Raw genomic sequence first — 27,397 nt, 5'->3', positions numbered from 1 at the left:
GCATAAAGTTCACCTTCATAATGCCCCATGAGGAGGGCAAATAATTTACAGCTAACAACCAACACTTTAGGTTCTATTTATAAAACAGGGAATCTGGCATTCCCTCAAACATTCCTCCGTGGGTATCCTCCAGGTCAATGTGTTTCAGTGGAAGTAATTGATTTACACCAGGGAATGTTTGAGGGATTTCTAAATTTACTGTTTTTTAAATGGAGCCCTATGTGTGGCTGGTAGCTGTGAGACTAGACTGTCGCTGACAACTCTTGCTTTTACTTATAATCTGGAATGAATTAAAATGGTTCCCAGTCACACAGTTACGTCAGCTGTGTCAGTAATCATACATGCAAAATGATGTGGCATACATACATATACATTTACTATTACAGATGTTTAGGCAAATTAGTCAGAGATATAGATCAAAACAAAGCAAAGACAAAGATTCAAGCAGGGTTTTTGGCACAAACAGTGTATTCAAACATATACACAATGTTTATAATAGGATTTGTCAATTGTAAAGGGCTACTGTACAAAACTTGTGGTCGACAATGATAATTGAAGTCTTATGATTACTTAATACAATACATAGTAATCAAAGGTTGGTTTGAACCACCATATTAACCTGGGGTTCAAACATGAGCCAATAATTTCCACTAGACCTTATAACATTAAATAAAATAATATTTAAATTGAAATTTGTCATAACTAATGACTAATAACATTAGTTATTACAAATTTCACTTTAAATATTATTTATTGGTTTAGATACCATTCACGCAAGTAACCTACGCATGCTGTCAATAATACTCCTGAAGAAGCCACACTTGGCGAAACATGTGGAGTATATCCAACAACATGCTTTGATGATCAAATACTATATATGGTTACCAATATATATGTTGATGAGTTGTTATATGTCTAGTGCACTGTTTGTGCCAAAAACCCTGCTTGAATCTTTGTCTTTGCTTTGTTTTGATCTATTGAATTATAAGGGTAGGCACTTTACTGTCCTTTTTATATTACCTGTGACATACGGCCACCAACATCATATTTCCATAGGCAGAGATATAGTCAAGTTTATTCACTTAAGCTGCTACATTTTGTTAAGAAATTGCTTCTACTGACAGAAATTTGGGTGTTTCTCAACTTTTTAAAAAAATTTCATTTATATTAAAGACATTCAAAAATAAAAAGAGACAAACAAAACAATATACAACAATAGAAGACCTAGGGATGTTAAAATAGGTTGGAGGCATAAAAACGTGAAAGCTCAATTACAGCAGAAGAATATTTAAACAAACGTCCTGTAAAGCACTAGCATCGATTTTGTATTCAAAATAAAGGCAATGACAGAAAAAAAGCAAACCAATACATAGGGCCAATTTCTAAATTCCAGTCAAGTCATCAACTAGGTTAGAGTGGAACCTGATTAAACAAAATATTACAACAAAGAAGGAAGAAGCAGGTGAAAAAAAATAAGAAAAAGGGGGAAAAGTAAAAAGATTAGCGGGGAAGAGGAAAGATGAGTCTGTGAACAGATAAGGAAAGTGGTTCGTCCAAAAGGCATCTCTATCCTTCCAATTCTTATAGAATTTATCAGTGCATCCTGAATGGATGCCTTCAGATATTCCATAAGACAGATATCCTGAATCCTGCTGTACAGAACTTCTATAGAGAGGGGTGTTGTCATCTTCCAGTGGGACGCAATGAGAGTGCTACCTGCGAGCAGGATGTAAGCGGTTAACTTTCAGAGGTTGTATATAGTGTGCAAATTACTCGCAGGAAGGGGCCTTATATGCCAAAGTTGCTAACATAAAAGACCAACTAGGACAATTAAAGGCCTTCTCCACATCCGAACTAAGAAACCAGAGGAGTCTTTTATTGAGTTGAGTGCATCAATCAATGTGGCAGCCCTATGAGTGTTATTACTAGTGTGGCGAAAGGGAATAAAACCAGTTTGGATTTCTTGACTTTTTTAACATGGGGAAACCCCTTGAAATACTATTCGGGTCCTCAGGGAACTCTTGCTATATTTACTATATCCACAATTCATAGTACATTAACATGGCCAGTAGCAAGGATGGCCAGTGGAAAGAATGTCACCCTTTCAGATGGCCAAATAGATCATTGATATCAGTTGATCTGACCTGAGAGTGACAAATTGCTAATTTCTCAGCAACCGCTGGAGGACCCCGGGTTAAGAAACACTGCTGTAGGGTGTGTACATAGCTTAAGAAAGAGTTAAGCAAAAAAAAACAAAAATATGCAAATCAAGCTTCGATCCTGCATCTCCATGGTATCTTTGAGAAAACTAAAAATTTCCTGAAGCCATGGAATGTGGTTGACAGATAAGCACCTTGATCAGATGTCAACTTTTGTGTCCCTTTCTTACTTGTTACTTATCTATGGGGGAACAAAGGCCCAGAAAAAATGTGGAATTTAAAAATAATTCTCTTGGAATCATCAGTAGAGTAGAAAAAAACATTATTTTGCCTGCATGTGTGCGCAGCAGCTTTTTATCCCATGAGGTTTGAGCGTGGCCCGGAGAGCGAGATGAAGATTCCGCTGCCTAGCAGATTGTTCACTCTAATCTGTATGTAGAAGCTTCCTTAATAGCTGTCATTGGATTTCCTAAGAGGTGCCTGTCGTCAGGAGGAAAGGGGGGGAGATAAATTAAGTGTTTGCGCTTCATCGCTGCCTATAGGTCGTTGATGGCTGCTGACTAATGGTTTTTCTCTTTCTAATTGGTGGAGAGCAGCATCCCTTAATGGACCGGGGCCTTGTCCCCCCCCCCCTTTTGTCTGTGCTTCCGCTGTCTCTTTAATCAATAACCTGGCTGTGCCCAGTGCTCAGGAGTTTGTGAAAGCTCCTTTGTAATAATGGATTGCCATGGATTACATAAACCACTACCTCCTGCTGAGTCAGCCCTCTGTCAGGGGCCATTCTTTCCAGCAGCGTTATAGCTTTCTAGAGCGGCTGTTAGAGAGCTGCCTGCGGTGACTGTTGCCTAGCTGCTGTTCTGCTGCCCCCAACCTGTGGTTAGCATCATTCTACATACATCTGCCATTCTCTTGGCTTTTTAATGCAAATATTGTTGGAATTGCTATTCTAGCTGTCTTGTACAAAATTCCACTTTCTATATTCCCATATAAAGATTTTAGGTGGATGATTTCTTTGCATCCTCTAAATCTTCTTATTTAAAGGACAGCTTTTACCCTGAAAATTAAACGGTGCTCTTCCTCAATCCTATTCGATTCTATTTAAATTGAGACAAAACATAAAGATCCACAGTGCTGTTTAAAATTTAGTTTTAAATACAAATACAACCTGCTTACTAACTTCTGATTGGCTGCTGTAATATTTAGGTTTAAATAAATTTTGCTAATATACAAATTTTGTGCCATTTTGTTGACCCTATTCCTATTTGAAATACAATAAAAATCAATCATTGTATTACTTTTAATTTGACCCCTTTTAATTTGGTTACCCTTTATCTGTTTTGTTTACTACATCATTATTCGCATTGTATCCAATTTTCCTGCTGGATTTTACCAATTTATAAACTGTTTAAATTTGAGATTATTTCATAAATTTGCTGTAGGCAGAAGAAAGCATTTCTTCTCCAGTGTTTAGACTGCAACATAACATAGTAACTTTGCTGTAAGTCACAAAATAAGTCAGCTGCAGCAAGAACTGATTGGTGTTGCTGATGTTGGTGTTGTGAACATGCTAATGAACTGCACAGTCATTGATATTTATTTAATGGTCTCATTTCAGAGCCAATATCTCAGTGTAGGAATAATATGATGACCATGGATTATGCATGCATGGATTATGCATGCATGGATTATGCAAAACACAGTCAGTTTTTGCATTGGATATGATTAGGTTCAGCAATTTACACAGAATTTCCCCAAATAACAGTAAATTGTGATAAACCAATGACTGCCCAAGCCTTTCATTGGCTAGGGGCAAATAACAATTCAAATATCCTATGTATAGCTTTATGCAATATCACTGACTCTATCAGATATTTGTAGGGTTTTAAAGACTTGCTAAATTTAAACTTTCTGCCTGATTTATAAAAAATCATTCAAATAGCATATGTATACATAGATCCCTCCTTGACTATATAGAATTTGAGATATTTAGATGTAAAGAGGTTATCTGTCTTTTCATGCTAGAGAGGTTTAGAACTGTCTACAATATGTTTCAATGGGATTAGCGAACAGGAAGTTAGCTATGAGCAGCAAAATGTCTCTTACCCCAATCACAGCTTTATCTTGAATACTTTCTTTTATGACAAGTTTCCAAAGCATTTTTAGGATACTTTGGTGAATGTGTTCAAAGCGTCTTTTATGTAGGCCAAATTTTTTAGGTGTATTGATCTTTTTGAAGAAGAATTTGTACAATGTGCTTGTAATTTTTTTTTTATATTTAATATGCATTTGATTTTTATTTTCTTTACTCTGTCCATCCTTAACATAATGCATATGTTTAGATTTCTTTAAATATTTCATTTTAAATATTATTCTCCCCTTGTAAAATTATTCTTAATGGATAATACTAGTTAAGATAAAAAAAAATTCCAATGTAAAAAAAAAAATGTCCAGCGTATCTGGCCTTCCAGAACAGGATCCTCATAGGACTTGAAGTTTGAAGTTTAATGCTTGTAAATATATTCTTAATGGATATTACTAGTTGTAATAAAAATATTATTCTCTCAACTATTTAATTCAAAATGATTTTCATATCATTTAAATGCAATTGCCTAATAATGAAGCCAATTTTTTTTGCTTCCGTCTTTAAAATACATTGTTTATCCTTTTTCATGCCCTTGAACAAAATTTTGCAGACTGCAGCAAATTGAGCTTTGTAGGAGTCTTCTAATCTTTGCCCCATACATAACTCCTCACGTGGAAAAGATAGTCAATGTGTACAGGTAGTCCCCGAGTTCTCCTAGATACGAATGGGGCTTCCCTGCTCGTTTGTGTGCAGGATGGAGGCTTGATGTGGGGGGGGGGGGGGGGGCAGTTTGCATGACTTGCAGAAGTCTTTTGGTAAACACACCTGAGGTTTTGGGTGATCTTAAGGGTTGAGTTGTTCTGCAACCTCTTGTAACTCTTTAATGACCAAGACAAACTCTGCCGTTGTTTCTTTTTGCATATCAAAGCACATCTTGATCCAGAAGTGAGGATTTTATACAGTAACTGACATCATGCTGCCTAATAATATGTTGAAACAAACACCTGTCCTAATTGCATTTATTTAAATAATGTACATGTTCCGACCTAGATAGAAATTCAATTAAAGAACCATCCTACAGTGCCATCTTGTATGTAACCCAGGGACTACCTGGATTCCCCATTTCGGATTGTGACATTTCCCAAATACATATCACGGTCTTTGTTATCAGTTCATAAAGATGCTGTAAACACATCTGTCTTTCAGCATCTACTTGTATAGAGTACAAGGTACTTGTATTGAGTACAAACTCAAAGTATAAAAGTATCTAGAGACCTACATATTAACAGGAACTTAATGTTTTTTTTTCTGTTAACTTTAGTAGTAAATAAATAAATATGTCCAGTCATTTCAGAACAGTTAAAAGGAAAGTCATATGATGAAGGGTATTGGATAAGCTAGGATTACATTTTCATTTATAATTGCATTGTTATTAAATACTAGTTCAGGGGTGCCCACACTTTTTTGGCTTGTGAACTACTTTTAAAATGACCAAGTCAAAATGATCTACTAACACTAAAAACTTGGACTCATTACTGTTGAGTTAGTTGGACCTAATAATTACTGTGGTTGAGTTTATTTTGAAAGGCGGGGCTTCACAATCTATTTGCGCTGCCTTTGCAATCTACCGGTAGATCGCCATCCACCTGTTGGGCACCCCTGTAGTAGTTTGTGTAAAACCAACAGAAAGAAGACCTTAAGACATATTTCAATTTCTTTCTCTCTTGCCATCATTTTTTTATTGCTTTCACCTAAGCATGCTTTGCCTATAATTCTAATTTTACAAAACTATGTGAAATTTTTATTGGCATATACCCTCCATGTCAACATATTTAAACAGGCAAATACCAGGTATTCCTTCAAAATGTGCCTACAAAAGTGATGTATATATACATAGACACGAGGAAAACATACATTGATGTAATAGTGTACTGTAGAGAAAGTAAAAAACACAACTGGCCCCATAAGTTGATGTTGCTCTCTAAGTACAAATTCATTTTTATTTGCATAAGTTCACAACAGTGTCTGACTCTAAAATTGTTTACCACTCCTGCATGGAAAATTCCTTCATTTACAGGATGTTTTTGGGTTTTATTCCATGAACTGCCATTTTAAATTTCCCTAAAACATTTAACAATAAATGCAAGTCAGGGCTTTGTCTAGACCAGTCCATAACCCTTCATTTCTTTTTTCTGAGCCATTTCTTTGTTGATTTGTGACTGTGTTTTGGTAATGGATTAATGTGTTGAAAAATCTATTTCTGCTTCCACTTACATTTTTGGATAGGTGGTCCCACATTCTCATGAAATTACACTTTAATGTGATATAGAATTCAAAGATGGCTTGATCACTACAAGCTGTCTAGACCCTACAAACAACTCCATACCATATGATTTCAATTACTGTGTATTACCACTTCACCTGCAGATTGTCTGTTCAGCAACCTGGGGCATCACCAACCTCCCTTTAGCCATTAAGTTTCACCTTTCTCAACATCCCCTGTACAGACACTGCGTACAGCTAAAGGAGGTTTTCGAGTATGTGCTGCAGCCAACAGTGTTCTCCCCAGCCCCTTTTAGCAACCACTCGGGTATTTTTGGGTGGTTACTGATAAGTTTGGTCACAATATAGGGACCACCACCCGCCTACAATTTCTTCCCACCCAATTAAAAAAAATTCTGGGTTGAGCACTGAGCCAATGAGCAGATTGGTTCCTGGATTCAGTCCTGTCCCGCTATTAGCCCTATTTAAACCTCCCTAGTTCCAGGCTCTGGTTGCTAGATTCTAAGCTTGTTACCTAAAACTCTATCCAGCTGTATTGCCTTTTCAAATACCTGACTGCGGTCTGACCTCAACCCTTCTCCTTGTTATCTTCCTTCGAAGACCATCCAGACCTTTATTCTCACTTGCCCCCTGCTCTGACCTCAGTCTGCCTCGGCCTTGTCTTTCTCTAGCAGCCTATCCAGTAACTGATCTTTGGTTGTTCCTACAACGTAGTCCTCTGTTCTGCTGCCCCTGGTAGGGAGAACCTGGGGGCCCCAACCTGGTGTTCACCTCACAGCAAGTAGTCCAGTGGCCGCTAGGGTTACCAGCTCATTACCCCCAGGTAATTCCACGTCACCTGCCAGGGGGTGCAACCCTAACACTGTACTTAAAATTTGGTATGGAATTCTTCCAATAAAATGCTGTCTTTGGTTAGCACCAAATATGGCTAATTTTGCTGTAAGCAAACAACTCTGTCGATTCATTTTTTCATAAAACATTGTACCAGAAGGCTTGGTATTTGCATCTATTTTTTAATGGCAAAGTTTAGGCTTGCTCTAAATCTGTTTTTCTGGCACAAGTGCTATGCGGTTTTAATTAGCACTATTATAGCAGCATTTATAGAACTACTAAACTCTATTTAATTATAGATACTTTCAATTTAACACCAACAAGGAAACCACAAACTTACCTGCAAAGTCCAGGATATAATTTTGGAGTTCTCTAAGACTGCTTTTAGTATTAGACAGTTAGATTTGGGCCTTGAGCATTCAACAGAAATCTACATGTTACAGTGGAATGAAATGAGTCAAATAATTTGGTGATCCTTAAGAACCACTTTGTAGACATCCACAACCTACTTTCACAAACTACGTACACACATTCAATAATTGTCATTATAAAGGATCTTTCACGATCTTTTCCATAGATGAAAGACTGAACACATAGCGTTGTTCTGCTCTATGGAGAGGGAAGTGGGGAAAACCACAGAGAAGCACCCTCCTGCGCTCTCCTCCCTTCACTTCTATTACAGTTGTTTGTCGTTCATGGAACCGCCAGGACAGATTCTCTTTCCATACTAGCCCTAAGGCGCTTATCCGACGTGAATCATCTGACGTGTGTACGTAGGCTTTTAGGGTTTAAGAGAACTGTTTTAATCTAGGCATGATTACTTCACACACATCACTAGAGAAGAGAACATAAGACCCTTATTATCTGAGGTTTAAATTAGACAGCTTCCACCATCCTTTTCCATTAAAAGGTTTTATTAATGACACCTTATCTGAAACATTAGATACTAATTTAATGGATTTGAAGTTGTATTAAAATGTATTATTTTCTCTGTGTGTGTGTGTGTGTGTGTGTATTATAGAATCTATTAAAGAGTTGCATGCTGCAAAGTTTTCTACAAAAATCACAAAATTTGCCAGAGACTTAAAAAATAGGAATACATGCACATGATTGGAGGTTTGAAGATGAGTTTGCTTTACTTGACTTCACTGCACATTAGAATATCTTTCCCTTAGTATCTCTACTCATGATGTGAATGAAAGGCAGTTAAATTATTTCAAAGCAATTCCTCTGCTGTCCTTAGGAGTCATAAATGCAGGACCTGAAAATGATATACTCGATAATGATCTCTAGAACAGTTTTTACTCTATTAAACTCTTTTTCACATTGCTTAAGGTGGATGTGACATTGTCTGCCTTGGTGAAGCAGTGTTCACTACTTCTTGATGACACAGTACACATTACCATAGAATCTGTACTTAAAACACTTTCCAGAACTAAAGGTGTACCTCGTGGTACAAGCTGTAATAAATGTTCCTCCAGTATGGTTTTTACATTGGGTACCAAACTATAGTATTGATGATGATACAAACCTGTCTTTACAATGTCTGTCAGTTGGTCTCAAAATGTTCCTTAATATAGGGATAAGTACAGTTCCTTGCATCATAGTACTTGGAATTTAGAAGATCATGTGTATGAACATGTGTATTTGCATGCACATTGTTTTCTGATTGGTGATAGCGTGCCTACTGGCAGAGGAATCGACTCCGCTACCTGACAGCTAATACGGCTCCTGTACCTTTCCTCTGTCCTGCTGGCTTCTTACCTCTACCTCTTTATATATTTCCTTGTCATTTTCCGGCATGACTAGTGTGCTGGGGAAACCCCATTCTTTCCGGTGCAATCTGAACCTGTCCCCATTCCTCCTGTTCCCCGACATGATCTGTCTCCAGGGGACAGGGCCCAGGTGTAGCCCAGGGAGCAAAACACAGGCCCCTTTATCTTCAAGGTGGGGGACACGAACAGCTGCCAAGTTTTTCCATGTTAACAGTCACTGGAGAGGAGGTCTGAAAATAGGGACAATACATCTGAAGGTGGTGGTACACCATGTTGGCATTTGAAGAAAAAAAAATAAAACAATGAACAGTGTCTCAGGTCCTGTGGTGGGTGAGATGTGGGTCACGTTTCTGGTGCTAGTGATACCCCTGTTCCCCTTCACTCCTCCTCTGATTTCTACATAAAAGTTTATGTAAGGGGAATAGCAGATACCAGCCCAGAGAGGAACTAGACACTTTCAGAATAGGTGAAGACGTCTTTAATTAATATATACTCCATGAAAGTTCAAAGCCACATTGTAAGTGCTCAAAAAAGCATCTATAGAATAGCAAAATACTGCAAGTACGTATTTTATATACTTGATTTTCCTGTGTTTTTAACCTGTAGTTTTTAAGTTTGTGATAGGTTATCTTTAGGACAAATTGCTCTAAAAATGTATTTCTATTTTGGTTTGTACAACGCTGAACAGTGTTTTTCCTCAAACGAGCAACCAGTTTTTGTCCAGAATTTAATAGGTTAATTGTATCTACTACTTTCTAAAATCAGGCATCCAGAGCTGGTAAGCCCACAGGACAAATCTATTCTTAAATTATTTTTATGTTCCCGGGCGTCCAAAAACAGATGCAGCCAGTCGCCTGTCCATGTCTGGGCAATGTAACCATGTAGTTCAACTAACTGACACAAAGCAGACATTGCACTGAACACCTGCACGGTAATCTCCAGTCATTTGTTCATTTTCTTGCTATTCCCATTTGGGAAATGATTGGATGTATGGCTCATTAAGAGCTGTATTAAGTTCTCTTGATAATGTCAGCCAATAACTCATGACTTTAAGGCCCATCTCTAAAGGCCTTTACTGCTAGTTATGATCATACACACGTGGCTTAGTTTTTATATGAAGAAGTAGAAGAGTGTGTGTAGACACACATAATTACACCTTGATAAGCAGACCCTAGACTAAACGTAGACTAAAAAGGAATAAATTGGCTTATGCACATATGGTTGTGCAATGAAGCAGATGTGTTTCTTTTTATGCAACCATCTATTAGGGAACTCATTGGTTTCCTTAGTAAGAAGCTTTTCAGCTTAGTCTTTGACCTACAGTCAAGTCTCAAGCACCTCATCTAACAAGTCAGAGTGGGTTTCCAGATACAGGTATGCCTACAGCTTTTGAAAATTAAGTGATCACTTTAGACATATTGAGAATTTCAGCTGTTAACATTTCTAGGAAACAAATCTGATCAGTTGTTCTAAAGAGTTCAGGTGTGGGTTTGTGAAAGTATAAAATGACCTGATGAATAAAGATTTCAAAAGACATCAGATGGTAAATGTTTGAAGAAAAGTTTACAAAAAATGACTAAAGAAGCCTATATCAGTCCACATTTAGTAAAGAAGGTAGAGAATATGTAAAGCCAAAACATTTTCCTTTAGTTTTGGATGGTGTTCAGGATTGCTTTAAAGCAAGATCTCCTCTTAGGCAATTGCCAGTGGAACAGGTGTGCTTTTTGCAAGATTGTCCTTTACCATTTTCTTCAATGACTTGGATTCTTCATCTGTTGTACCAGAGACAATGATTGCCAACAGAACTAGAGAGGATGAATTTACCAAGCAAGAAAATGGACACATAATTGTCACACAACTCTCTGACATATGGTACACCCTCCATGTCACCAGCCTGCTTGGCTGGAGTGTGAATAAGGCTTAGGAGTCTAAGGGAACCAGCTTCACCAGTGCACCCCACAAGGGGTGATGGTTGTGTCCAGGTTGCTGCCTTTGCACACTTTGGAGCTGGCAAACTGCTCACTGTTGCTCAGGTAAAGCATGGTACAGACTCACAATGCAGAAAGGTAATCAAACAGGCTGAGGCCAGGACAGGCAGCAATAAGAGATTTACAGAACAGAATTGTGATGGAATACCAGACACATACAAGGTACAGTGCCAAAATGTGAAGCCAAGCCATAGTCAAGAATTATCCGGATAGCTAGGATCAGGAACTGGGGACACACATGGAAGCCTAAAGAGTAGAGCCTGGATACTCCTTGTTTAGGCAACTTCCCGCTACCTGTAACCTTCTTTATGTAGGGAAGACCACATAACTGGGCAGGAGATCATGTGACAAGTATGTAACAATACCTGCCACCAAAGGGAGTGCTAGGGCCGTGGTACTTGATTATGTTTCACCAGCAGATTACCCTCCACAAACACACGCAGAAGGTGTGTTTGTGGAGGGTAATAATCCTTTGAGGCTAGGGGACCGTTATCAAGGAGTCACATGGTACAAGGCAGGAAAAAGACTTGAGAAACACTCAAGTCAAGTGTGTAAGTGAAGATATTTCTTGACCTCCTGTCCTGGAGCTGCAACAAAAAACAAAAGCAGACCTTAATGTAATAAGAATTTTTTTTCTTAGGCAGTTCTCACTAAAAAGGAGTTGCCATTGGAAGACTTACCTTTACTTCACCAGTGGTTACCAGGACCATTAGTGTGAATCTCCCTTATAATAGCAAACAAAATGTGACAAATAGGTAACGCTTCCAGACTTCCAAAAAAAGAAAATGTTTGCCTTTACGTGCACATTAAGCAGCAAATCTGATGTTCAGCAATAATTTTCTAGTGTAGAATGAATCACTGCCATTTAAAACACATGCACATAGAAGGTTCTCCAACAGTGAATGTTGCTAATGTCAGATTCACTGATTTATAAATAGACCCTTAAGTAAGGTCTGCTTTAGATTTTAAAATGTAAGCCCGAAATACATTTAATAACATTCTGGCATCTAGCAATTGATTCAAGTCTTGTGAAATATTTTTTTTCCTCTATAAATCAAATTTACCTTCCATGGGCTGATTTGAAATTTCTTAGAAACCTGCAGCAACTGCCAGTATTTGGACAGTAATGCTCATGAAGTATGATTGCTTAGGTAAATGCTGTATATTAAAAATGTAGGAGAGATTCACTGAGTATCCTAATTCGAGCTTTCACTGTGCAGTAAACAACAACCTACACAAAACTGTCTTCGGTAAGAAGTCACTAAAAACCCTGTTTAACCCAGATTAATAATCTGAACCGATGTGCATTTTCGGATGGGGGTACAATGCTGTGCATGTGTTTTATCGTTGTATGTAACTACTGCAGGTTGCCCAGGTAAAATATGATTTCCAGACAATGATGCCAGCCTTTTGATTTGCTGTGAAAATTCCATCTGAACAAGTGGATACATTTTTGTGAAAATAAAGCTAATTTTGTTGTTTTTGGCAATGTAATTTGCTGACTTTGCAAGTTAGTTGCAAAGCCCCTAAACTTGGTTTGAGTTTATTAAAACATGTAGTTTTCTCTCCTGACAATTTTTCCATTAATTGCAAAGCTTCTGATCATAACATTACCAGCATGGTGGGTTTGGGTGGACCCGTAGGAATATGTTCCAAATCAAACAATTTTTCCTGTAAAAACATGTATCATTGACTGGTTTTTTGCTTTTATTTGTAAAAAAAAAAGTACATGCCTTTTTTCATGTAGGGCATGTTACTGCAAACATCTCTGACAACTGGTGACAATGCTATATTCAGGGGATTTGCTATTAACTCAAAGCTGTTAAACTGTTCACCTGACTATATTAAAACTTTGACTAAAAAAATATTTTCCGTTTTTTCTTCCCCAAGAGCTGATCAATATGTTTTGGATTTTTTTGGACTTGAACTCCAAGTGAAAGGTTGAGACCAGAGTTGTTGGTTTATAATATGTAATATGTTAATATGTTGTTTATCTTTATCCAGCCAGTGGGTCAACCTGACAACTTTTTTATGTTTTCCAATATACCTTTAAAACTCGTTATAAAAAGTGTTTACCCAGTTCATGTGTTTAAACTGAAATGTACACCCAAAATAGATTCAGAGAACTGGCTCATCCATTATTAGATAGCAGGGTTTCTCAAACAACAAGCTCTGGAAATAAGAATGCTTGCACATCAGGTTAGGGTGCCTGCTGATGTCAGCCCCTATTCCTGTAGATTCATCTGTAGCACACAAGAATTAGGTTTAGAAGCTTCAGCTGCCTCAAGACCACAGGAATAGAAGTTGAAGCTTCATAGCCTTAGCCCCCAGGTAGAAAAGCCTCGGCTGCCTGTGTGTAGTATGTGATTTGTTACCTGCAGATTTGCTGCCTTTGTAGATAAAGGAAAGACACCTTGCTGCGTTATGCATACAACTCAGGCTATATGGGAAATATGTGTTCAAGAACTATACACCAAAAAGTATATATTTGACCCTAGCAGGCATAAAGCATTTGTTACAGGAATTGGGGGTTCTGCTGGACTAAACAGAGGAGAAGTTACAATGTGCATGGGAGGAAAGTAGTGGCGAGGCTGGTACAGTCATTCAAAAGTTCGGGGCACAGGCAATGTGCAGCCTGAATATATGTGTACAGAGGGTCTAACATCACAGTTGTTCCCCAGTGGTAAAAAACTTGAGAAAGGCTGGTTTGAAGTCTCCGTATATAATGGATAATGTGGACCTGAAAGCAGATTTATTCATGTCAGCTGCCCTTTTTGATAACTCATAGTACTTTTGGAATCCTCTTATAACGGATGTAAACTAAAAAGAAAAACTCACCTTTACTTCCGCAGATCCTCCATAGGTTTCCTGGAACGGGTCCAGTGCCGTCCAGTTATCTGCCACCGGAGGAAGTGCCGAGCACTGCCATCTTTTTTCTTGTCTTGCGACTTCTGCCTACGTCAACCAATCTCGCACTGCACAGGCGTGAGAACTGGTGACATAGCCTGCTGTAAATGGGGAATAAAAGAGTGCCGAGCCTGTGTGAGATTTACAGTTTTTTTCCCCATTGAAGGAAAACGTGAGATTGGGCATGCGCAGAAGGAGCAAACCAGAAGCCTCCTGGGATGTGCCACATGGATATCCCAGGAGGCTCTGCGCTTCCATTCTGTCTTGACTGCCACAGTGATAAAGACAGAAAGAGGGGGGTTTCACCCTTTTTTTTAAAAAAAAAAAAAAAGGGTGTTGACCCCCGGCCCAAAAAACCCATCATATACATACAATATACATACGACAGCAAAAAACATAAGTAAAATTGACCAAATCCATTATGATTTTCCTTCATTAATCTAGTGCAGCACTTGAAGTATTCCCAAGTAAAAACACAACATGTTTGCAAGGCATCATAACCCTTCACATTTCTGCTTAGGAAGTTTTTCAATAATGCAAAAAAAAAGTAAGTGAACACTAATCTGGATGGCATTTTAGTTTAATATATAGGTTTAGTTATATAAAATTTAAATAATTATACAGAATCTAAATAACAGCATAGCGTATTCTCAGAAAACTCTTAGATCTGATCTTGTACAAATGCAGGAAATACTTTAAAATTCCTCCTAATGATTACCTGTAAAAATAAGTTGCCTGGGAACAGTCTAGGCATTGGATAACCATCTTTTATCTGCTGCCATTTGACTCAATACACAGAATTTGCTCTTGCTTTTAATCTTAATGCTAGCTGCAAGTGATTTACATACATTTTCTACATTGAAAAATATTTATATAATTACTCACTTGTATGGAAATAATTTTAAATTATAACAAACCAAACCACAAATTACCTAAACCACAAAGAGTAACCACAACGCAAGCTACCCCATTCATAAAGAGAACTGTCAACAGCTGTTCTTGGGGTGATAGTTATTTTGTTAACTAAGGAAAATCTAATCATTAGCTTCACATCACAAAAACAACATTTATTCAAGATTAAAGTCAGAAGTGTGACAGGATGAGATAATAACAAAGCTGTATACCATTATATTGGGTTTTATCATACACTGATCTTAATCCGGTTTGCAGTTACAGGCTAGTACAGATTTCCAAGTTCAAGACATAACAACGCTATTTTCTCTGGGTTTCTTTCAGGGCTTTTTCACAGTTTATGGGAACAGATTTATTTGTGAAAGTAATAATGCCATCTATCTCATTTTCTATTATATCAAAATGTACATGCACAGCTCAGTGTACATTATAGAGAAGTTTGCAAACAGGCAAGTAAGTTCATTTTATTGCAGAAGAAACGTAGCTCATCATTTCTGCAAAAATGAATCTATCTATTTGCATTTTTGCATAATATACAGCAACATAATATTATAATTACGTAGGCTTGAAAAAAGAAATCTGAGGGCACAGGAATACTCAGGGGACCCTCAGGGGAATATTTTATACTAAAATTGATCTCCAAACAGCTCTGCCTTGTTGTTCTTCTGCATGGCACTAAAGCACTAAACATGTAATATATGTAGTGAACGTAAAGATGCTTGCAAAGTTAATTAACATTTCCCAGTTTATAGGATGGCTCTTAAATTGAAACTTTTATTAAAATAAAAATGACACCTTTACTTCCACAGAGCCCTTGATCTCTCCACAGCTGGCGTCAATGCGGTCCTGCGTTGTTCTGGATTCTTTCTTTGTTCCGGAGCTGCCAGGCACTGCCATCTTCTTCCTTTGTCTTCCAGCTTCTGCTTATGTTACGAAATCTTGCACTGCACAGGCGTAAAATTGAGTATTGTTTCCTCTTGTAAAAAAAACAAAACAAAATGTGTGAGATCACATTTTTCTACATTGCGCAAAAAAGCACTTTCTGCTCATGCTGGAGATCAGGCATGTGCAGAAGGAGCAGCCCGAAGTCTCCTAAGATACGTGACGTGGGAATCCCAGGAGGCTCTGGGCTTCCAGCTCAGTCTTTAGCGCCATGGCGGTAAAGATGGAAGGAGAGGGGCTTTCCCTTCTTTTTTAAAAAAGTTATTAAGAACAAAAACAAACACATTTTTCGCTTTGTATGAAAGGGTTATCTACCCATTTGTATAAAGTAAAAAATCTGGTGATGGGTCCGCTTTTAAGAAAAATCAGTAAAGTTTTACCTTAAAATATGAGAATTAGTCCACACAGTGTCAATGTAGATTTACTATGGTGTTGGTTAGGTGTTTTTTTTTCAGTGTGCAGAATCTGTATCCATGTTACCCTATATACTTGCCCATAATTTTCTTTTGAAAACCAGCACATCAGCAGCCAGTTTATTCACAATCATATCAGATTAACAGGAGCTAAATGCAACTATGGCAGTAGTGGGTATTCTTCTCTAGCTGATAGCTGTCATCTACTTTTTTATTATCTACTGCAGGATACTATAATTATGTGCTCTCAATCTCTGTCATTCTATTATCTATTGTAGCAAATGTCAACTATCACTATAATCTGTTTACCTTGCAGTGCCCCTTTAATGTGATAATTGATTATATGCCTTCTCGCTTCTAGGTACACTGCTGATGTCAGTCATAGTCACAGCTTCTATGTATCATTTACAGAGAACTGTTTTAGAAAAAAGGCATAAGTACATGAAATGCTGCAAATCTACTACTACATTCAGTAAACAGTAAAAAAAAAACCCACAGGTGATATACATTTTTTGCAAAAAAAATACAGAAAAAGAACTGTAGAAAAGATGAGCCACTCAAAACACAACAAAGACCAAGCTTTTCATTCTAAGCTATAGTTTGGTAAACACCTCGCAATTTATTGTGAAACAGTATCAAATTAATAGAGCTCTCTGGATAAAGAAAAACAAAGCAACTGCAAGGTGCTATGTTATTTGATACTGCTATGCAAACTTAAAAGCTTGGAGACAGCATGTGTTATTGGCATTGGCTGACCTCAAAAAGTCATCAATGGACATTCCTTAGAGTATGAAAAGCTGAAACAATAAGAGGTAAATACCAATGTTTTTAAATGTTCAAAATATTTTGTAGGTCATTTGTTGCTGGTTTGTTTAAGTACAATTTCCCTTTAAGTAAGTAAAAATATAATCATCAGTCAGATTAGTAACAGTCAGCTTTCAGGTTACTTTTTGTGTACAAATCATTATTGTTTTTATTCATTTATTTTTGCTTCCTTGATGAAAGAGAATATTTGTTTTAGAATTGATTTTGTTCAGATATACTCAACTTACTTTAACTTGCCTTCTAGGTCATCACTTGGTCTGGAACCTATGATCAAGGAAGGGAAAGGACCAAGGTAATTCATTTACAAATAACTATATATGATCATTGTCTGTTTTTGAATGCATTCCAGAAAAGACAGCTTGACAGCTGCGTCTGGATTATTACTGCAATGTGGCTTGCTTAGAATATTGCAGGGTTTGACAGTTAGCATTGTCCGCTTGCATAGAACTCGATTCCCATAATGAGCAAGATGCATAAGCAGTCTGAAACAATTTGGGGCTATATACATAAATGGCTAATACAGTATATGTGCATAGATAGATTTTTTTTGATACCCCTCACCGAAATAGAAATAGCGTGACACTGAAAAACGTAATTGGCACCCCTCAAACTAGAATTTTAAATCAACAGAATATTGCAAATAAAATAAATAAAAACACAAACAACATAATTGATGGGAACCTAATATTGTGTTGCACAACCTTTTAGAGGTAGACCATCAAACGATTCCTGTAGCTTTCAATGCAATTTCTACAACTGACAACAGGTATTTGAATCTCTCCTCTTGTGCAAACTGCTCTAACTGTGTCAGATTTGAAGTGCATGTTTTAATTCTTTCGCTATATTGTATATAATCAAGGCCACTTCATGATAATCTAGTATGTTGTTTTTGAACATTATTGGGTGCTTTGGGTGTTTTTTTCTGTTGAAGGATCCATGACCTGTCACTACTAAAATGGGCACTATGTTTCACTCCAGAATGTATCAATAGTTATGAGATTTTATTGTTTCCTGCACAAATTTAAGGCACTCCATGTTAGACACAGCAAAGCAACTCTCAGAGCATAACTGAGCCTCCTTCATGTTTTAACGTAGGTATGCTGCTATTTAAAAGCTTCTTTTTCTTAGCTGTAAACATAGAGCCGGTGTGACCTGACAAAAAGCTCCAGATTTGCCAAACCTGTCCAAGAGATAATCTCCCAGAAGCATTGTGGTTTGACAAAAGGCATTTTAGCAAACTCCAGTCTGTTTTTTGCTACTAGTTCACGCCTGTGTGCGGCATTGCCCAAAATAGTGTAGGTACATTTTTAGTTATGTAGGATGTTAAAGGTCCTAATAATTTTAATGTCAGTACAATAAAAATGCATATAACATGGGGCAACCAAACCCTCACCTAGAAATCTGGACAAATTAGTGCTCACACATTATTATTTGAATGTCACGCTGGCCTGGAATAAGGACCACTGACTGCCACCGAAGCGGAAGGACTCATGATGTCAGAGGACTGGAGGATTTTTAAAAAGGAGAAGGTATTAAAGTAGATTAAAGAGTTATTAGGGAGTTAAAAAGCTAATTAATACTTTTTTCCTGATTATGCAGCATTAAGTGACACCAGAACTATTTCATTCATCTGCAGATCAAAGTATTCTGCAGATGGATTGTGCAGGGGGTCCACAAGAAATAATGTTTCTTTATATGGAGTCCAAACATTCTTTTTTAACATAGAATCATACCAAAGTTGAACTTCCTAACTTCAGAAGTAGATGAAGATATTGTTATTCTTTAGTTTATAAATGACCCCTTTCTTATTTGGTATTCATTGATGGAAAAAGAACTACGTTATGTTAAATAATTAATAAAACACCTCCTTTGCCTGTAGTAATCATGTTTTATGTTTTACCCAAAATGAACTCACAAATAAATGTTTTTATTGTGATTATATGGAAAATATGTTATTTTCCCATGAGTGGAAGTGCTGGCAGACAAGTAAAATCAGCTCTGTATGTACTTTACATGCTTTACACGCTTCGTTACATTGTCTACAGACTTTATATTGTCAATGGTAGTTCACTTTTAAACAGATAATTAACAATTTTTGTATGCACAAATGTGAATGTATTCTATAAAAGATGGCTTTTTGACAACATGACAGAGGGGCTAACCCTTCTCCAGGGTTTCCAAAGCTAAACCAAAAAGTGTTTCCTAGAGATGCACTTTGATTACAAACCCCTAAACCCAGTGTTATAGCCAAGACTTGACAACTTGCTGCTCAGTCATGGGGAAGCAGGTCATGCAGCACCACCATACCCACAAGTACTAAAATTTTTGCAGCACCTACAGCAAGAAATGCATGGATGGAGGGGGGGGTATTGGGTAGAACTGTGCAATAGTCCAGGGAACACCATCAACAGATTACTGTACATTTTTTAGAGCTGGAATACTGTTCATTTTGGACTCCACTTTATGTTTGCCCAAGGCCCCTCTTTGTTTAAAACCATCCATGCTTAAAGGTACTCAAACCCTTAAAAAAGAAGTGTGTTGTCTACAGATTACAGATACACACTGTAGCATCTCTTCACATTTAACTACTTCAGTCCAAGTTCACTCTGGGGTGAGAAAACGCCATAGGTATAAAAAAACATGCTAAATAAAAAAGGCCCCAGACCTCTTTAATCTCACGGCCAGCATGTAAAGCATCTCCGGATGAAAATAAACTTTAGATTAGGGAAGTTGTCACTGCACATATTTTCCTTTCTGCAACCCATTTCCAGTCCTGTGTTATTTTCACCCTCTAGTAATCAGGGACTTTAAATCTTGTGGCTTTTGTTTGATGGAGCTACATCCGTGGTTAACGTTCTTTGGCTTTGCCAGCATATAGCTATTAAAAGTACCTTGGCCTGACAATTAAACAGAAATGAATAGCAGGCAGAAATGAGATGAAATGTGTTGGTTAGGACACTAGCAAGAGATTGGCATTCTGCATGCAGTCTGCTGTATGGGCTGTTAAATGCGTACAATATACAGCTGCAGGGGAGCAGACAAGAGTCTGAGAATGAAGCATCTGCTGAGCTACAGCAAGTGTCCCCCCCTTTCAAACTTGTTTATTGCTAATCACTACTTTTAACTCCATGAACAATAACTGGTCTGATGTGATGCTTGTTTGGTGAAATTATGATTTGATTCACACAGTAATACATGCAGTGATTTCCAATGAAAAATCAGAAAATTCGAATATTCTATGCACACACATTTTATTATTGCCTTGCCCTGCTTAAAACACATATATATTGGTAAAAGATTGCCTAATTGTGAGACTGGGATTTCTTTAATGTCGCAGAAAAGGTTTGATTTATTGTAAGGCTGTGCTTGACTCGCAGTGCAAAAATATGTTATTCTCAAACAAATGCAAAATGAATAGTACAAATAACAGTAGGTTGGATCACATAAGGTCAAGAAAACCGGTATACATTTAAAGCAATACAAAAACAGCTGATTCCTTTCTCAACTGGAAATGGATCAATGTAGGCTGAAGCTTATTAATCTAAGGTACAAAGGGATATAGTTAAAATGAAGGCATGGAAAAGGACCAATTAAATCAAGGGCTGAACACATATAAAAACAGGAACTAATGCAATTATGAATTTAGTGAAAAAAGGAAACATATTTTAAACTCAACCTGAATTTGGCATGCTAAAAAGGTCATTAATTCCATGTACATTAAAACTCTGCCAGAAAAACTGCACTGTGAGCCAATCAAGATGATAGAACAGAGTGAGATGAAAGACAACCTCATCAGTGTCATAGAAAATGTTCAGTTTATTTTTTGTTCCTGTGACCCAAAATGTAGTGAAGTTAAAACATATGCATTTTAACTGCTTTACTGTGTTAGTGCCAAATGCCAGACCATGTATTGTCACATATGTGGGTGAGTGATATCACGGGCTGGGAACTGACATGGGGGACAAAAATTTTAAAAACATTTGGTGGGGAGAGGATGTTTTCATTAAGCTTGGAGAGCAACATTGAAATTAGACATGTTAGTAATGTTAAAATAAATGTTTTTGGAGAATAACCTAAAGCTGTATGTGGTGTGTTTTTTTCAACCTACACTTTTTTAAATAGATAAATAAATAAATCACTGTGATATTCCTGCATTCAGTTGAATCCGTCATTTAGCATTAGAAATGCTATGGGTTAGCATTGCTGTTGATCAGGTTGTTGTGACTGACAATGGATTACATTGCTGAACACATCTTTGAACACAGTTACTTCTGAGTACATAAATAACCCCCCCATATGATCCCCCTATTCATTATGGGGAGGAACCTAATGTTTGGCAGAGGCCATCTCCACCAATGCTGATGGAAGGCGTGGTATAGTATAGGAATGTACTCGCTGCTCTCTTTTCCTGGTCACCCAGGCTTTATGTTTGTATAAGGGTCTTTATTATTAGGAAGTATTAATAGGGGGTCCATGCCTGTATGTTTTACAATTTCAAGAGTATCCTTTAAGAAAAAAAAGAAAAATTGTGTTGGGTCTGCCTTAAATTTCCAACCAGACCCTTTTCCAGGCATGCAGGACGGGTGGCCAGGAAAAGGTGAGTAGTCAGCATGCACCCGACATTTCGTGTATTATACTGGGCTAATGTTGAGGGACCAAATCTTAAAGGATAGGGCTTCTTACCCACACCCAGTCATTCAAAAATAGATTTGTTTTGGGGGGCTGATGGTGGAATCATTTATTAATAGGCAAAGGCAGCAGTAAATCCTTTTGCTCCTGCTGCTCTTTCTTCAGATCCTGCTCTATGATACCACCCCAGGAGGAACACCATAATCATTGTATTGCTAATCCACATTTTATCCCAGCTCACCATTTTCTTTGACACATGCACCCTAAATTAGCAGCCATTGATGGGGTGAGAAGAAGCCCAGTTCTGCAGAGCCTATCCTCATGTCCTAACCGGACAGTCTGGAAAATGAAGCACTATCCCATGAAAACCAATACCATGTCCAAAAACAGTTATCCTTTATATAAGGTTAATGACAAATTTGTTTTGGAGGTCAAAAAAGTCCCCCTTCAACAGGTCTTTGAATTGGTTGTAAACAAGGCTACCACTATCCAGCTGCACATCGTGTGCAACTTTTAATTGCTCCAAGTCCACTTAAACTTTTCCATCCAATTCTTTTATTTCCAGACTGTTTAATTTTTCTCATAGTCCAGTATCTGTTCCCTTATCCAAAATTTGATCAGAATCTGATCAGAATATTAACTCAGGTACTCATATAGCCTTTACAGCATGGACAAGTTTGTGTTCCATTTTGTGGGAATGTCACAAATAATGTGGTATGCAGACAGCTTGTTTTCTGCAGAATTTCTGTCAACAGAACTTTGGCCAGATATGATTGCTTAAAAGTGACCACAAACCCTTTTTGCCTGCCACAGGACCTCCTGGAAACTAAGGTAGTCAGTGGTAAACTATTGCACACCACAACGTCTGTCAAGTACATGTAAAAAGGACATGTGTGATAGCTTGTAGTCAGCCATCTTTTGGCCGGTGTCTGGAGACCTGAGCCTTGTTCCCCAAATTTAAAACTTACAATGCAGCATGGCAACTCCTGTATCCTATTCTCGTCTACAAGTTAAGAATTACATACACTTCATGGCTTCTTGTTATATATATACTATAAAAGAATTTCCCAAACTTTACTCATATGTGTACCAACATCCTTCTTTCATTACAACCTTGGAATGCCTTTAGTAAAACTTGTTCTATAAAATTTTGCCATTTTATCTAACCCACCCACACTGCTACCATCCTGTTGATTTCTAAACACTAGAGGCAAATATTTTTGCACAGTGTGATTCTGCACGGAAAATCTGAGCCTTGCAATGTTCCTCTTTTAGAGTCTCATCAGTGGTAAACAAATTTTCTACATCAATGAGATTTAGGTGACCAAACTGACCAGAATACTCTAGTGGGCAGTTAATAGACATCTTTGTTTTACAGATTTTGCAAGAGGCACTTTTTTATTATAACTTTGTCTGAAAAAAATTAATGTCTGCATGCTGAGTGATGTAGAAAACTCTTGGGTATCCAAAAGTATGGGGTATGACTAAATGATGAAAAAGTCTCTTATGTTCCTGGATATCAGGAGTTTTCTGGTACCAGACATAATAAGTATTTTGGCCCAAGCAAAAAGGATTTCAAAGCACAATGCGTAAAGCGGTATAGCTACTTTCTCCCCACCCAGCTACTTGCTGCAACAAGTTAAATCCTAATCTAAATGCCCCAAATACATACAAGTAAATGCATGACCATGTGACACTTTGGGTCCAACGTGCTTTCAGCTCCTCACTGCAGAGTAGGAGGGTTCTTTTTCAGGTGTCCATTTCTCAGCATTTTAGCGTGGACACTTCCTATTGGCTTTCCATCAACGGTCATGAGGATTCCAGCAGTAGCATGATGATGTCACAAAGATGGCAGATGACTGGTCAGCAGAAGGACCAGAATGCAGCACTGGATTACTAGCTTCAACTAAAGAAACCAGTGCTGGAGAGGGACAGGTGATGGTAGAGAAAGACAAAAAGAAAGCTTTAGGGGCTCTTGAAGTGAAGTGAAGCTTTAAAGTGAACTTTTCCAATCTGTGATATGTGAAAACTATCCAAAATGTCATCCCGTAATCAACTTAATCATCTCTTTCTAACATATTCTTCCTTTCCCATAAATATTGTATGCAGTCTATGGAATCCAAATAATGCCTCCATTGATTGTGATATTTTGTGGAAAATAATGAGCTAAGCTCTCTTCAACTCTAGCCAATCCCTTTAGTAACACTGTATGTGGAGACCTTCAGCATGTGACTGTCACAGGACTGAGATGCCTCTGAAGATCGGGCTGTGACTGACAGCCTGTCCTCAGCTTCTCTATAAGGTATACAATGGCTGAGTAACTGGGTCTCAAGGTGCAGAATAGAGCAGAGTGTTTGCTCACTGTTTAAGTTGTTTATTATAGGCAATATTTGGCAGTGATGATGATTGGTAAAGAAGCAATCCAAGGCTTTAAATTTTATCTCTTTGGGGCTAAAATACCCCGATTGTTAAGGTGTGTTATACTGTAAAAAATGTAAAAAAAATCTGTCCAAACTTTGTTTTGTATGTGGCCATCAGGAAGTTTTGCTTGTATTCTTTTATTATTTTCCGTGAACATTTTGTCAATATATAAATTTTCTACATCAATGAGATTTAGGTGACCAAACTGACCAGAATACTCTAGTGGGCAGTTAATAGACATCTTTGTTTTACAGATTTTGCAAGAAGCACTTTTTCATTATAACTTTGTCTGAAAAAAATTAATGTCTGCATGCTGAGTGACGTAGAAAACTCTTGGGTATCCAAGAGTATGGGGTATGACTAAATGATGAAAAAGTCTCACATGGTACCAGACATAATAAGTATTTTGGCCCAAGCAAAAAGGATTTCAAAGCACAATGCGTAAAGCGGCATAGCTACTTTCTCCCCACCCAGCTACTTGCTGCAACAAGTTAAATCCTAATCTAAATGCCCCAAATACAAATGAGTAAATGCTTGACCATGTGACACTGGTCCAACGTGGTCCACCATGCTTTCAGCTCCTCACTGCAGAGTAGGAGGGTTCTTTTTCAGGTGTGGAGACCTTCAGCATGTGACTGTCACAGGACTGAGATGCCTCTGAAGTTTGGGCTGTGACTGACAGCCTGTCCTCAGCTTCTCTATAAGGTATACAATGGCTGAGTAACTGGGTCTCAAGGTGCATAATAGAGCAGAGTGTTTGCTCACTGTTTAAGTTGTTTATTATAGGCAATATTTGCAGTGACGATGATTGGTAAAGAAGCAATCCAAGGCTTTAAATCTTATCTCTTTAAGGCTAAAATACCCCGATTGTTAAGGTGTGTTATACTGTAAAAAATGTAAAAAAAAATCTGTCCAAACTTTGTTTTGTATGTGGCCATCAGGAAGTTTTGCTTGTATTCTTTTATTATTTTCCGTGAACATTTTGTCAATATATTGGCTATGTCTGATAACTGTAACTTTGGTTTTACAGATTTTAATGGATGTAGAAATTAAACCTCTGAAATGGTATCCATGTGTTTATCTGGCTGTGTCTTTGTTTCCTCTTCTTAACAGGTTGGTTTAAAATGTTCAATTTTTAATAAGTTTATATTGATTAGCTATTATTCTGTGTGAACTTTCTATAAAATGTGGTATTTTAGTTGTCTTGGTTTGTATTTTAAATTATCTTTATTACTTCTTTCTTGAATGTGGAATGTGAAACCCAGGGGGTACTAGTTTATTCAGTCCTGGGACCAGGAGCATTTCCTGGTCCCATCCTACCAGGAGAAGGAAGATGCACTGGTTATCCTGGTAATCAACACATTTTACCAGATGGGTCTTAATCAGGTAAGAATAATTTTTAAAGAAGAAGCATCACCTGTCTCTTTCTGCATTAAAGCCCTGCCTGACACCCAATTTTTAAAGCAAGACCTACTTGTAACCTTTCCCTTGGGGTCACAGAGACTACCAAATTACAGATAGAACCAAGAAAATTAGATAGCCTGTCTTCAAAGAATGGTACTAAGCAGCCAACATGATGGCCTTCACTGCTGTGGCAAGAGAGCTCCAGAAATAGTTAGCATAAGATTATAAAATGAATAGCAAAGTATAATTTTGCTATCTTGCTATCCCCTACTCTACAATATTTTTACAGCAAATAACCTAAAAAGATAATGCAAATTAGTGTCCAGATATATTTCATGCATGTCACCAATATAAGCAACTAACTTGACACTTGGATTATTTTCTAAAGAGAATTTTATTTTAAATGCTATTTAAACAAATTTATACTTTTCTTAAATATTTGCACTTAATTAAAATTAACAGTCTGTCTAATTAAGCCAGCTTCGTAAAAGTCCAATAAGACAGAGTTTGCTAGAACTTCCACATTATTGTCTTCTGGAAAGGCTTCAAGGTTTATGATTTTTGCAGAATTAAGTCCTCTGTAGAAGGGTGCCTTATCTACTAAATGTGTGGCAGTCTTGATAACAAATTGGAAATTAATTTCTGAACACACTTGTTTGCCTATCATTGGGAATGCAGTGGTGCTTTAGCCAAGCTACTATTGAACATCCGACTAGGAACTCACTGGAATTTGCTGCCTTTACTTATCTCAAAAAATTATTTTTAAACTATTTGGACAATTTACATAAAAATATATTTATCATTAAAGAGCAAAAGAAGGCTGTTTCTTCTAAGTTGTAAATGTATCATTTTCATTTGACCAGTCCATATCGTTCTGCTTAATCAGATATATTTACTGGTCAGCCAGAACTTAAAAACACCAGTGTATTGTGTAGGTCCTACTTGTGGCACCAAAATAGCTCTGGCCTGTCAAGTCATGGAGTCTCAAGGTATCTGGAACCAGGTATCCATTGATTGCAGTATGCAGCCATTTTTTTCTGAATGGTGCCCTAATTTACAGTATATTATACCTCAATGCACCTGTACTGAAATGTGCCTCAAAAACCATGCAGGTTCAGTTTCTAGGGCATTGAGGCAGTCTATTCAAAAATGTGTGGGCTACCTTGACAAATGATGCCTCGTTTCATGCAGAGGCGTAAAGGAACCTCTATATTTTTCCATGTTTTAATTGTGTTTTTTGATTTGGTTTTTGTTGCGTACACACACATACAAAGTTGCGTACACACGTCCAATAAATATCGTTGGAAATGAACGACCGACAAACAACCAATTGGTCAAAAATCATTCTAAAAAAAAGTGACCAACCATGCCGACGAACGAGGATTGTCTTTGGAAATGAACGTTCGGCACAGTGGATCTGATTGGCCGGCGATCCTTCATTATCTATCATGTGTACAGTCGTTCAGTGATCATGCATGTTTCTGCAATACACTTCCTCCTATACATGTCACTCCCTGCATCATTCAAACGATTGCATCTAGCATGTGTACATTATTGTTGGACTTTGTTTGAACGATCGTATCCTTACAGCATTTACAGAATTGTGCACAATACGATTGTTCAAGTAAAACCGTGCATAATCGTTGATCGTTCGTAATCGTTTGTTTTCTAATGATAAATATTGGAAGTGTGTACCTAGCTTAACTCTAGGTTCAGACCCCTTCTTCCCTTAGAGCCCTCTGCATATATATATTTTGCTTTTTTTCTCTTACTTTCATCATATGTTGTTTTCATAAAAGTTTGTCCTTGGAGAGAGTTGTACTAA

At 37.5% G+C, this 27,397-nt stretch overlaps 1 protein-coding gene across 3 annotated transcripts in view; it reads left to right on the top strand.

Moving 5' to 3' along the window:
- LOC140341466 (cyclic AMP receptor-like protein A) overlaps positions 1–27,397 on the top strand; it is a 254,906-nt gene that overhangs the window by 205,918 nt on the left and 21,591 nt on the right. For all 3 annotated transcript variants that reach the window (XM_072427262.1, XM_072427271.1, XM_072427280.1), the window contains 2 exons: positions 17,363–17,410; positions 25,199–25,281. In XM_072427262.1, coding sequence (XP_072283363.1) covers positions 17,363–17,410; positions 25,199–25,281 — 131 coding nt within the window. The remainder of the gene's footprint in view (positions 1–17,362; positions 17,411–25,198; positions 25,282–27,397) is intronic.

The sequence above is a fragment of the Pyxicephalus adspersus genome, chromosome 1 (assembly GCF_032062135.1).
Source record: "Pyxicephalus adspersus chromosome 1, UCB_Pads_2.0, whole genome shotgun sequence".
Classification (NCBI taxonomy): Eukaryota; Metazoa; Chordata; class Amphibia; order Anura; family Pyxicephalidae; genus Pyxicephalus; species Pyxicephalus adspersus.
Note: the sequence above shows the minus strand (reverse complement) of the source record. Positions and strands in the feature narration are given on the sequence as shown.